The sequence below is a fragment of the Echeneis naucrates genome, chromosome 13 (assembly GCF_900963305.1).
Source record: "Echeneis naucrates chromosome 13, fEcheNa1.1, whole genome shotgun sequence".
Lineage (NCBI taxonomy): Eukaryota > Metazoa > Chordata > Actinopteri > Carangiformes > Echeneidae > Echeneis > Echeneis naucrates.
The window spans coordinates 8,370,749-8,383,843 of record NC_042523.1 but is presented as its reverse complement, the minus strand read 5'-3'; the positions used below and the strand labels follow the sequence as shown (position 1 = coordinate 8,383,843).

At 41.2% G+C, this 13,095-nt stretch overlaps 1 protein-coding gene across 2 annotated transcripts in view; it reads right to left on the bottom strand.

The window, feature by feature from the left end:
- Nucleotides 1-13,095, bottom strand: part of robo2 (roundabout, axon guidance receptor, homolog 2 (Drosophila)) — a 153,976-nt gene that overhangs the window by 44,906 nt on the left and 95,975 nt on the right. Inside the window, exons 3-7 of one of the 2 annotated variants that reach the window (XM_029517376.1) lie at nt 12,473-12,630; nt 12,209-12,329; nt 11,581-11,719; nt 3,111-3,247; nt 1,843-1,854 (exon numbers count right to left, since the gene is read on the bottom strand). In XM_029517376.1, coding sequence (XP_029373236.1) covers nt 1,843-1,854; nt 3,111-3,247; nt 11,581-11,719; nt 12,209-12,329; nt 12,473-12,630 — 567 coding nt within the window. The remainder of the gene's footprint in view (nt 1-1,842; nt 1,855-3,110; nt 3,248-11,580; nt 11,720-12,208; nt 12,330-12,472; nt 12,631-13,095) is intronic. The other variant, XM_029517377.1, reaches the window with a different exon arrangement.

Genomic DNA, 13,095 nt, shown 5'->3' with positions numbered 1-13,095 from the left:
TTTTTTTGAGGTTATTGGTTTTTGCTTGTGTGCATGATTGTAGCCTAAATTATAAAAAACATAAGTGTTTTGTGTGGTTCAGCTGGATTTCAGTCTTCTAAAAGGAGAAAATATGCATGTGAGTCATTATTAATGTAGTCAGTAACTTGTGGAGGGTAACTAGAGATAGTCCTTTAATTATCTAAGTAAAGATGCTTCCTATTGCACTGGACTGTTTGATAACAGGTCAAAGGATCAACGGTATTTAAGTATGTGATGTAGTCATGTGACTAATTCTCATGAATACCTCATTGTGTACCTGTGGAACAACCGTTAATCTTTTTTTCTATCTTTTAAATCACATTCAAAAATGAATAAACCACTTCCTCAATAAGGGGCTTGGGGCTAAAAAAAAAGAGAGGGAGATCAAAGCACAGGTTGAAAAAGTCAAACAAACCAAGAGGAAGCCAGTGTGTGACAGTTTCACAGCTTGGTTCAGAGCAAACTCACACTGGTCCTGTTTTGATTCAGAGACCTTTAATGACATGTGAGAGGCTCCTTCCTGCCCCTTCCTAAGGAGACACATGATCAGGCACCCATATTTAATTCATGACAAGTCACATCTGCCTGGTTTGGAGAGGGCTCAGCATAAAACAGCAGTCAGGGTGAAAAGAACAAATGGACAGAGAGAAGGACATCCATTCAGTGCACCCAGGCACATAAACTCAGAGGCAGTTTTTCCTCACACATTCAATCATATTTTATTCAGAAGTCGACAGCAATTACTGTCTCTTCCCACAGGCTGAGTTGAATGTGTAATTTCCTCCATCTACTTGGAGCTGACAGTTTGACAATTGTAGAACACTGCTGTTTTGGCAACCAGAGTCCAGCTGCTGAAGCAGTGTCTAGGTTTTTCTGCCAGTCAAGCCTGTCTTGAAACACGCTTCTGCCAGTCTTCTCCTCACCCTCCTTTGTCCTGCCCTATGTGTCTTCCTCCAGCATTCCTTTTGTTTCTTTTCTCAAAAAGCACACACTCCTTCTGCCAATATACTATCTTAAGTGTATCAGAATTGGTTCTGCTGTGACCTTTTCTCCACCTATAGGGAAATAAAAGCAGATTGCCCACTTGGTATTGTGGGGCTATTGTCTTCCAGATTGGCCTTAACACTTGCAACTCAAAAACATCCCAGACCTTACGAGATGACAATGTCTGATACCATCAGACTGCCAGCCCACTCACTGACAATGTCTAGACTTTAACAAGCCTCCAGTTTGAGTCACTAAAGTTAATTAATCTGTGCTGTGGCACATTGAAACCATGAGCTGCCAAAGATCAAGTGCAAGTGAAGTAAAATAAATAAATAAATAAATAAATAAATAAAAATAACCCAAACTGACAAAAAAAAGAAAATGTGCAGTTGCTAAAGACAATTATCTGGGATATTTTGTGCCTCTTATTTATATTGTAGAATTTAGAGACAGAGGGATATAATAAATCCATCTTTCTAAATTTAAAATATAATAGCTTGAACGTGAAAAATTACATTGAGACTGATACAAAGCAATCATTATGAAGTGTTTGACATATTGTTTGAAACGGACACCTTGGAGCTTTTTCTCTTTTTGGGTTCTTATTACATTTATTTAAACTTAACCCACAAACCTGGTGTAATGGTCTGAACTTCCAAATTTATAACATAACATACACAATAATTATAAAGGTAGACAATGAGATGTAACACCCGTGAGAATCAGATGCAGTAATTTTAAAGCAATGGTATTGGATTGTCAAGCAGTCAGGAGCAGTAGTGTGTATGGAGAAGGCATGCAGGATGGGATCAAATCAGAGGGATGGGTACTTACCGACAGGGCGAGCTGGAGACACAACAATGGAAGTGGATACACAAAAGAAACAAATTAAGACAGACACACAAACACATAAAACGACAGAGGAGGAACAGAACAAACATAAATGAAATTAGACAAAAAGAAATCAAAGTCAGAACGAATGACATGTTGTGTTGACATGACAGAGAGGATCCAGTAGCTTCATTCATTTGATTTTTTTTTTTTTTTTTTTGCTGACGTTTTTAAAATAAGCTTCAAAGTCTTTCTCAGACCGCTGAATGATTTAGGCAATCAGGAACGAGCACCCACTGATGGTCAACAACATTTAATTGCATTCAAATCCTTATAGGTTCAGTCAATTTTGCTCTTCAAAAAAAAAAAAAAAAAATACAAACTACTGGATCATCACTGCTTGCATTAATGAAATCTACAATTCTACAGGTGGCGTGTATCTGTAATAGCAAGGTGAGGATGTATTTATAACCAGTGTTGATGGATTGGGCTGAAAAAAGAAGGGAAGAAGCAAAAAAGATTTCAGGGACCTAGGAAAGACAGTGGGTCCCACTCAGAGATTAGAGCTTCTGAAACCCACGCATTCAGAGCAGAACAACTGTTGCAGGCCGTGGCGCTTCACTTTCAATGGACTGCATGTGCTACATTACGTGTCATCACTCAAGTGAAAAACAAAGATGCTTCTTAAAAAAACCAACCCCTCCCCACAAAAAACAGCTTAAAAAAAAAAGGGGGATAAAAAAGAAATCAAACCAAGCTTTGTTTTATCTGCTTGTGGCCCCCAGTGCTGCTGCAAGCGTTCCACTGGGACCTTAAACTCTTGTGTTTAATGGGAGGAAGACTGGTGTGAGGGAAGAGGGAAATTATGGTTAGAATGTTTTTATTAACCTTGCAAACCCCAGGTGTGGGACTGACGGTGTGCACCAGTAATCTGTGAAATGGGTTTGCTGACTTTGTGGTTACAGCATGGAGGGTGATCGTGGCTAGCAGACCACCACAACGGGAGGGGGGGTGGCAGAGCGTGTCGACGCTGCACTTGGAAATGTAAATAATTAAACAGATTCATAGACTGTCTATGTCTCTCTTAGCTGTAGGAGTCAGCATTCTGGTTCTTCCATTTGTGTAAAGGGGACCCAATGGAGTAAACTGCCGATCTGAATCTTGTGTTGGTTGGTTTATAAGTGTAATATCATCAGTGATCCGTGACTTCTGTAAGTGTTATGTGATAGCCAATGTGGGAAAAATAACAAAGAACAAAAGGTGTTTAGTACCTCTGACTGTGAGTGAAGCAGAGGCCTCCAGCTTTCCCACACGGTTTTCCGCCACACAGGTGAACGTGCCCTCGTCGCTAATGGAAGCCTTCTTCACTCTCAGTACATAGTCATCCTTGTCATATTTGATCTCGTACCTGCCAACAAAAGACATAATCTCATGAAATTCAAGTTGCTCACTCAGCTTCAAATGCAAATTGTACAAATTCAGATGAAACATGAATCCTATGAACAAATAAGGCATGCTTCAGTATTTCAGCCATGAACTGGTGAATTGTCTGGCAGTATCTGTGAAAATTGTATTTCCTCTTGGAGAGGTAGACAGAGGAACAACTGTTCATTTTGACAAATGGAGATTGCAAAGAGGAGCATCAATTATTCAACAATGAGACACAGTATACAGACAGGTGTGCATTCAGTTGGAACCCACAAAACTGATTCAATATTCATGAAATGTTTCAGTTTCTCTCTGTATATATATATATATATATATATATATATATATATATATATGTATGTGTGTGTGTGTGTATTTTTTGTTGAAATCATATTCAGACACTAGTGTATGTGAGAACGTGTGAAGGCGACGTTATGTTGTGCATCTACAATATGTGCATGACTGTAGGTTCACATTGAATCTATACAGAGCTAGATATCATTATTACAGGGCATTTTGAGTTGACCGAATCAATACAGCAACTCCACTAAAGCAAAGTTGGCCCTGAATTTAATTCCACTGTTGTAGTGGAGTGTTTGTGTTTCACTGTTTGCAGATGGTTGTAATTGTCTGTAGACCTGCAGGAATTATATAGCAGTTGACAGAGAGCAGATACAGCTCCAGTTTGTTGTTCCAGTCAGTAATTGAAGGGGTAGCTGGCCTGGCAGTGTGTAAGCAGTGTGGTGGCAGGGGTGGTGGAGCTGTGTGATGGTGGTCTGTCAGCCTGACAGCCTGTCTGCTGTCTGCAGTCTGTCACTCACAGTCACTGAGAACTGAGTTGAGATGAGCAGATAAAAAGGCCAATCCATTCGAGCTTGGCACTACACTACATCCCCAATGTAAATGTTTTATATGAGAGTAGAGCGGTAATCATTGGCTTGCAGAAAAGAGACAATATTTGTGCAGTCTATGTGTGGCTTTTAGCCTTCCAATGCTTTAGCCTTTTTTTTTTTTTTTGCTCATACCAATTTGAATACCCACGTGCATTTTTGAAAATTTTCAAAAAGGCACTTGAATGGAAAGGCAAGCCTTTATATTATATCTGTATTATAACATATGCCCCTGAGCTGGAAAAAAAAATCCAAAGTTGAACTGCAAAAACTATTAAAAAGTGATCAAAGATCCAAAAGCTCAACGCAGAGCCCAATCCCATCAGCGACTGAAAATGCCATCACAGAGGAGTGCTACAACTACATTGGCTATATTCATTGTCATACAGAAATGTGCCACCCCGTGCAACAGTGTGTTTGTAACAGCTTTTGAATGACAATAGAGCTCCAGAGGAACGGGCAGCGGGCTTTGTAAAAAATATATATATCAGGATTCATTAAAAGATAAAGATGTGCATTATATTATATTGGGGTTTGCACATAAAATCAAAGTGTTTCTTTTGAATAATAGATTAGACAGATGTAGCTTTACAGTGACATTATGATATGACTTTCAAGTAAACAGTATGCTACAGTCCATTTACCACGGAAAGACCCCTCTGCTCGACCACTGGGTGTATTGATGGCTTCTTGCCACTGGCAGCTGCAAAACTAATCTGTCCTGTCTATCCATGTCTTATTTTTTGTCAACTGTTATGACATTTCCTGAGCAAGCATTCAAAGGCAGCTTTATTGGAGCACATTCCTCAACTCCGACTGCCAGTTCCACCTCTCCACACTGGTACTTAAGTAGCCATAATGATTATTTGACTGAGTCATGACTGAATGCTTTGTTCTACTGAGAGGGGATGTACAGTTCAGGTAATGGCAGGGCATATGAATAAAGCATTTATTGTTGACTTTGAGTGAGTGACATCCAAAAGGAATAAAGCAGGACCTTTTGAGACATGCCTGCTGTCAGATGAAAAACAAACAAGCCAATAGGAAGGGCATTCTCATAGCCCATGCCCTCCAGGTAGGATGGGTAGCAACACTTTTCTGTTAAAAAGTGACAGGAACAAGTTAGGACCATCACTGTCTAAAAAACATAATAAATTGTGCTTCAGTCACTCTGCGGAGTTCCTTCAGCTCAACTGCAGGCTGGTGTCGTTATCCTTTTTTTTCCACTTCACATTTTCACAAGATACAGATGTAGCACAGAAATAATGATCACTGGCCTTTGAATCACTACACTACCACTTCTGTGAGGCAATATTCAAATAATTCAAATAAATGTGAACATGCTGAGGTTAAGACTAGATGAGGTTTGGCATATTTCTCCGTGTTAGTTTTGTCTGTTCACATTTGCTGATTAGCACTAAAGATTAAAGTTTAGCCAAGGCCAATGAGAATGTCATTAGTTTTGGTGAGCATGAGTTCCCCAGGGTTTAACAAAGTCAGTCGGTTTAATTCTGTCTGTGTAGCATGAATTTCTTTCCAGAATTTCCTGGTAACCCATCCAAAAGCTGTTGAGACCTACATGTAAACCAGACGGCGTCACGAAAGAAGGAGTCAGAAATCCTCCTCCGGACTGAAACGCAAAACATTACAAACCCCCAGGGGTGATGGTGGGGAGGACTGATCTTTGGTTTTTATGTCAATGGCCATGAGAGCTACAGATATTGCCATCACCAACAGTTCAACTGCTCATAGAGATTCCCACAGCCTGGTCAAGCCCTTGCAGTGTGGAGAAGCCACATGTACACATTGGACAACATGCTTATTGTTCTTGGTCCTGCCTCAATCAATCTCTCAAAACAGAGCCTCAGGCTGGTCCGTGACTTATTAAAGGGAAACATGAGCCCAGTCAATCAGTAATCAACTTCCTATATGGAATCGGCCAAAATGACAAGATGAGTGGAAATACTCGGGCATGAGAGGTAGTTGTGGCCACACACACATATGGGAGCACACACAGCGAGAGAACAGTAGCTCTTTATTGTGACTGAATTGGGGAAGAGCTCTGTTCTCTATTAGAGGAGGAATGGACTTGCACATGTAGAAAGGCTGTGGAAAAGATAAAAGAGCCAAGTTCCCGCCTTTTCAAAGTGGATACTGTACATGTATATGTGCAGGCACACGCACAATCCCAAGAAACAAAGTATACAATCGTCCAACACATCCAAACATGACTCATTCACTGAGGCTGGAACATGAAGAGTGATGGGAATGTAAGCAAATGCCAAGACAAAACAGCATTTTTCTTGTCAACTTGATGTGTTAGCTGCACGTGGAATGCTGTAACTGAGATGAAAACTTTATTGGACACACTTTAAAAGCATTACATTTCACAGATCATCTTAAAGGTTTTGCCTTTAAAATGTCTATCAGGAACAGTTGCCTGTATTCCACGTTTAGACTTGTGCCAGTGCACTCATACTAAGTGAGTCTTATGTTCTGGTTTGTGTGCCTACATGTATTAACAAGGTGACCAAACCTGAGAGGATCTTATCTGTGAGCCGGCTCTGCACCAATTCTGAGCACACAAGTCAGAGTCAAGAACAACAAAGAAGTAATTCCAGCCCGGTCTCTAGCCTGACTGCTCTGACACAAAGTTCTCTCTCTGCTCCATTTATTTCTGACAGTGTGATCCAGTTTTACACCATCTGAGTGCTGCTTTACCTCATCCTGATCAAAAGAGTGAGAGTATACCTGTCCAGGCCTTGTCACCCATGAGAGGGAATCAATTAACCGCCATTGCTTCTCATCTTCCTTCTGTAAGACCTTTAGCTAGAGCTCTGCTCCCTGTTGGACTGCCTCCTGGCTTAGCCGGGTCAGGGTCTCCCCAATGGCATGACTGACATCCCTCACCTTATCCAACATTAATCAAAGATCAGTGTGGCAAGATTTCAACCATGTGGCTGTGGCTGCGGGGGTTGCAGGGAGCATACTAAATTTGTCTTGTCTTCTACTCATCACCACAGCAACAGTGGCGGCAGCACAGTCTTTACTTAGTGAGAGTGGTTTGGAGCAGATGGAACGGTTGTACTGGAAAATGCTGCAGATCCGAGTGGGGTGGGAGAACAGCAAAGTACGACTCAGTGACTGATTCCCTTAAACGCAGTTTTTCTCTCAGTGCAATTTGTCCGTCTGTGTGTGTGTGCGAGCAACAGAGGTTGTACAAACAGCAAAAAGAAAGAGAGAATTTGAACTATAGTAATTTGGCAATTGTCCTTTTTTAGCAGCAACAAAAGAAGACTATTCTTCTTTATCCCATGAAGCAGAATGAAAAGCTCTGACAGAAAATAAATGAGTCACTACACGTCCTAATTAATGCTAAATCTGATTTCCTTCATTCCTTACTATATATACAATCTGGTATCACACTGTTATCGACACAGCTGGTGTCAACGAACCTGAAAGATAAAATATATGCCCAATCATCCTACGGCTGTTCCTCTCACCAGCCCCCTCACACATGCGCTCTCATAGATACCAGATGTATCCACTTACATATCAAGGGAAGTAATGGAGACAGGAACCGTAGCCTGTCGTCTTCATTCTGCTGAGTTGCAGGGGTGAGAATCACTGGAAACTGGGCGGTCAGCATAACAAAGGTGCTGCTGTCAAACTAGCTTTAACAGCTCTCTCAAATGGAATGACCCACACACCTCTAACCACACACACACACACCACACACACACACACACACACAGTGAAAGGCTTGAGTCAGAAAGAGAGGGTTTCTGCTGAATGTGGAAGGGGCTGTGCTGTGGAGGTCAACACGGACAGTGGGGGGCAGAATACAGATGGGCTGCAAGACCAAAGGGACTCTGATAAGGGACAGGAGAGGGCAACAAGGGTCCAGGGCAAATGAGGAAACCAAAGGTGGGAAAGATTTACCAGCTACACTGAGCTGGTAGGCAGAGAGCGATAACACACACACACACATGCCGCCTACACTGTTTTCACGGGGATGCAAAGACTTCAGTAGTCGCTTCCATTTGGAGATTAATCTCTCTAGCACGCCTCTCCTGGCTCACTAAGATGGGAGCAACTTCTGAGTAATTTTTCTAAGATTCTTCAGATATTAATCTGATCCTGATATTATTACAAATGAAGACACAAATAAGAAATATGTCAAGAATTGAGTGGGCATAATGGAGCACGGCGTGGTTCAATTCGGCCTTATGGAGGAGCTTTGCAGTAATGTTTCTGCAAGTCTATCAGAGTCTTCACAGTCTTTGGAATAATGCTGCTCTCCAGTTTTAGATTTTCCCCAGGGAAGACGCACAACCCCACCATCTGAATCTAATTGTATGTATACTGGTAAAAAGAGCAAAACCCTTTTGTGCTGGATTTATTTCTCTGGAGTGGGGGGGGGGCATCGAGGGAGATGATTTTAATATTACATGTGCTAGTTAGTGATTTTAATCCTGCCCGGAGCCCATACATGCGATTTTCCTCCTCCTACCAGGGTAATAATTAAAGCCCTAATTACAAACTGTTGCTCAGCAAACTTACTGGCTCTCAAAACTTAGATCTGTTTCCTATGAGACACGTTGTATTTTACATTATTAGCTCAGCATGGTTAGGGGTTGTGTGTGATAATGGAAGAAGTTTGAAAGGCTTTAGTGACTTCAGTCCTCCATTTACTGGGAGGAATTTAAAGTTTTAAACTTGAGATCTTTATCTCCTTAAAAACAGGTGGTATTATTTGACATAATCGTAAATAATTTAGAGCTTCTCTGGCATCAACTCTGGAATATATCGATTCCACAGGTAAATTTGAGTTATTGCCACGTACCAGATCATTGTGATATGTTCGATAATGTGCAGACAGATAATATGAATAACAACACCTGACAAGATAAATAATCTGAATATTACTGTTGCACCAAAATATTTTCGAAAACATTGTTAGTTGTATTTTAATTTATTTAATTTTTTTATTGAACAGAGAAATATCTGCATTCCCAATCATAATTAATCCACCTGTAGTAATAATGCACCTGATGTTCCTTGACATTTTAATTTAGGGCTTGCAGGTGGACACTCTGGCATGTGCCAGACTATTATTTTCATGATTTCACAGGGATATATCCAGGGATTTCTCATCATAATATATAGTGAAAATATAGAACTGACCTACTTCACCAGACCCTGTTGACGTGTGTCTTCAAGTGGTTAAATTTGCTTGGTGACTGGATTTCGACAAGCACAGTGAAATACTCATAGTGAGGTAAAAGAGCAGCACAGTTGTGGAACCTGTGCTGCTTCTATCTCCTGTTGTCCTCCACAGAGATTGAAGCCAGTGCCATCCTAGTGTGTTTTATGTCTATGTGCCACAGCGTGCGTGTGTTTGCCTGGGAGGCTGCTGGAACCACTGAGCATATTAAAGACCTGTTTACTCAGCTGAGGCTCAATTTCCTTTCTTCCTCATATAAAGGTTGCGCACACACTAACACCTAAAGAAAGACCAGAGTGCATGAGTAAGGAGACCAGCAAAGACAAGTTGAAACAATTTGACGGCACAGAAGGCATGGTCTGACTAAGTATGTTCCTCACTGGAGCTTATCATAATAATAAGGACAGTGTAACCTTTACAGAAAAAAAGGCAAACAGAGACCACCCCCTCCCCCACCTCCCTGCATGTAGAAGTGCTTGATCTTTGCTGTCTTTGATCCTTACTGAAACAACCAGTACTGAGATTTCCTCATAGAGTAGTGGCACAATGGACTGTGCTACAGTAGGTGTGTATTTATTTCTTCCCCTTTCACAGCACTTGCCAGATATCAAACTTGAAGCTAGTCCTGCGTCAGATTTCAAACAATTCCTCTGTTAGTCAGAGAGAAGCCACATTTGATGTTTAGTAAGGGAGGATAAGAAATAGAGAAAGCGAGAACAGATCATCACTTAAAAATATAAGGAGTCTTCTCTTTGGCACTCAACAAAGAAATGTCAGAGTTAGAATATCAGTCCTCATAGTTGCTTCCTGCTTCAAAGAAAAACTAGAGAATTAAATACAGTGAGGAAAACAAAAGTTTTCCCAATGTGATTACAACCACTGCGATATTTATCATTTATTAATTTTGGCAGAATCTTTTTCATGTGTTCAGTTCTTCTCTCGTATCCAAATAAAGCTGAACTTCAAATGGATAATGCAGTAAGTAAGGACGCAGGCACATGACACTCATCCTACTCCATTATAAATCTGTTAATTAGTGTACAAAATGAACTCATTTCCAGTGCCAACTCCCTATCAAAGGCATGAGTGAGGCACTTTTATGTGTTTGCTTTGGCGCAGTGCTGATGTCCCACTGCCCAGTGAACCAAATCCTTATCAGACACAAACAACCCACCCACGCTCAGCTCTGCAGCTAGCCTTGAAAGATGTCAGGTCCACTGAGTGTATGCTTTATGACGTGATCTGAGCCGTGTGTGACTGGCCTGTTGGCTGGGGACAGGCCGCTGGTCTCTTTGAAGTCCACTCCTGACGAGTGAGTCAAAGGACTGACGGTGAAGCAACAGGCTGTGATCCAGGACCCGAGAGAAGTATCACCATACCATCAGTTGTGTGTTTGTTTGTTTGTTTGTTTTGGCCTCCAGCTAGCAATAGAGCATGCATGCTTCTGTAAATTACAGACTTTTATTACTTTTTCTTCGATCACTGTCTGTTTTCGTAAGCATGACTGTGTGCCTGTGTCATCTCGGTGAGGGGGCGCAGTCTGAATGGGGTTAAATGTGTGAGGAAGGCAGTGATTATCTGCCAGCTTCAGAGTTGCCTGTGCCAAGATTTCACTGAAAAGCTGCACCTGTAAACAGACACTTGAGGGTCATGTCAGTTGCTACAGTCTGCTTCTTCGTATCTCCTGTCATTCTATCTGTCTCAGGCTTTTTTCCGCTCCTCTTAATGTCTACTTTTAAACCTGCCTGCCCACTTACCTGTCACTCACTTTTAATTGTCTGGCTCAATATCTGTTTGTCTTCATGTGGAGCCCTTCCTTGACACGAGACACTGTCTGCCCTTGTTATGGCTGTGGCAGCTGTTTTCAGGGGCAACCAAGGGTGGAGTCACTTTATCCAGAATGCAAAGTGTGCACTGTGTACAACCTAATAGGAGTATTTATTGCCCCCTGGCAGCCAAGCCAGGTGAGAGCTGGCAGTGTGAGTTATCATTAGTTTGAAATAGTCACTCAGACTGACATCAGCTCCTTTGCATTATGTGCAGCCTGTCACCATCTGACTATACACACACACACACACAAAGACACACAAAACTGGCATATGCTGTAACAGGGAAACAAGGAAAATAATGTTACCATTGTCTTTCTCTTCTGAAGCAGAGCCTTTTTGATGAAATATTATTTAAAAAGGTTCTTACCTCCCACGGGGAACATCAGTATCATCTTTCCTCCAGCGTACATTGGGTTGAGGGTCTCCTTGTACTTGGCAGCGAAACTCAACTGTCTCTTCTTCCAGGACCACCTGGTTGATGGGTCTTCGGAGAAAAGTTGGCCGTTCTGCAGAAGGGTTTGGGTCAAGTCGTCGATTTGTGATGATAAACTTTGTTTATTATTCCACACAGTCGCAGTAGCTGCTTCAAACACATTAGTACCCTTTATAACTCTAAAAATTATACTTTAGATAATTATATCTTTTTCAATGATGTTCCATGTTCCATGATTACTATGATTAGGATTTTTTTGCTCTTGAGATCATTACATGCTCAAAGAAACATAGCAGTGGCACAAAGCAATAACTGATAATGACAGGCTCCTTTGACAGTATAGGAACAGGCATTTTCAACAACCTTAATTTTGTTTCACTGTCACTCTTTGTAACTTGATGAATTAATGGATAAAAATAAAATGGTCCCCATTACATTTAACTCTGTGGGTAATGCTGTAAAAGACATGAACATAAGGAGTAAAATTCACCCTTGCAAACACTTGCTCTGAGAGTATTTACACTTTTATAAAAAAAAAAAAACCCCAAAAAAACAATCTTACCAAATACTGTGACTTGTGCTGTCTCACTGTCCCTTTCTCCGACCATGTTGGTACCCACACAGATGTACATGCCAGCGTCACTCTTTCTTGTGTTGGAGATCATAAGTTTCCCTCCTCGAATCTATAAAAACAAACAAACAAACAAACAAAAAAAAAAAAAAACAGTTGTCCTTAGACACTGAATTGGCATTGTCAAAAGTTCTTCCTGTTCAGTCGAGTTAGGATTCGTCGACTTAGTTGAAACAAGATTGTAATGATACGCACGGTGATCCTATCATCCTTGTCATCAATTCGCACTTTATCCTTCTTCCAGTAGATGGTGGGTTCAGGATGGCCTCTGGGAGGAACACACTCAAGGATTGCTGGCTCTCCTGCTGCCACCACCACATCTGTCGGGTTTTGTCTGAAGTCATCTCGTAGCACTGAGGGGAAAAAAAGATGAAATAAGTTAAGCAAGTTTTAGGTTAAAAAAAATACCTTTTTTTTAATTTAAAATGTCTCCATTATAATTTCTCCTTCGCTACATTCTGCATATGTATTGTGTTGCAGGTACAACAGCACACAACAGCATTACCATTCATTGTGGCTATTTGAATGGGATGCACGGCTCCAAATGACTAGGCAGGCACATGTGAAAGCTAATTGGATATAATAGAAGTCCCTGTGGAGGTACCAGAACAAACAGAGACAGAATGCCCTGAAGCTTTGTGTCATTCACATGTGAAGGCTCACGGGGGTCCAACACTTTGGTAGCATGTACACACACACGCACAATCAGATAAACACACAAAAAAACAGTGGGTGGTCTGATGAATAACAAGGTCCTTGTATCCAATCAGCCCCAGGTAGGCCTTTCATCACAGAGATAGCCTTTCAGCCTCGTGCTC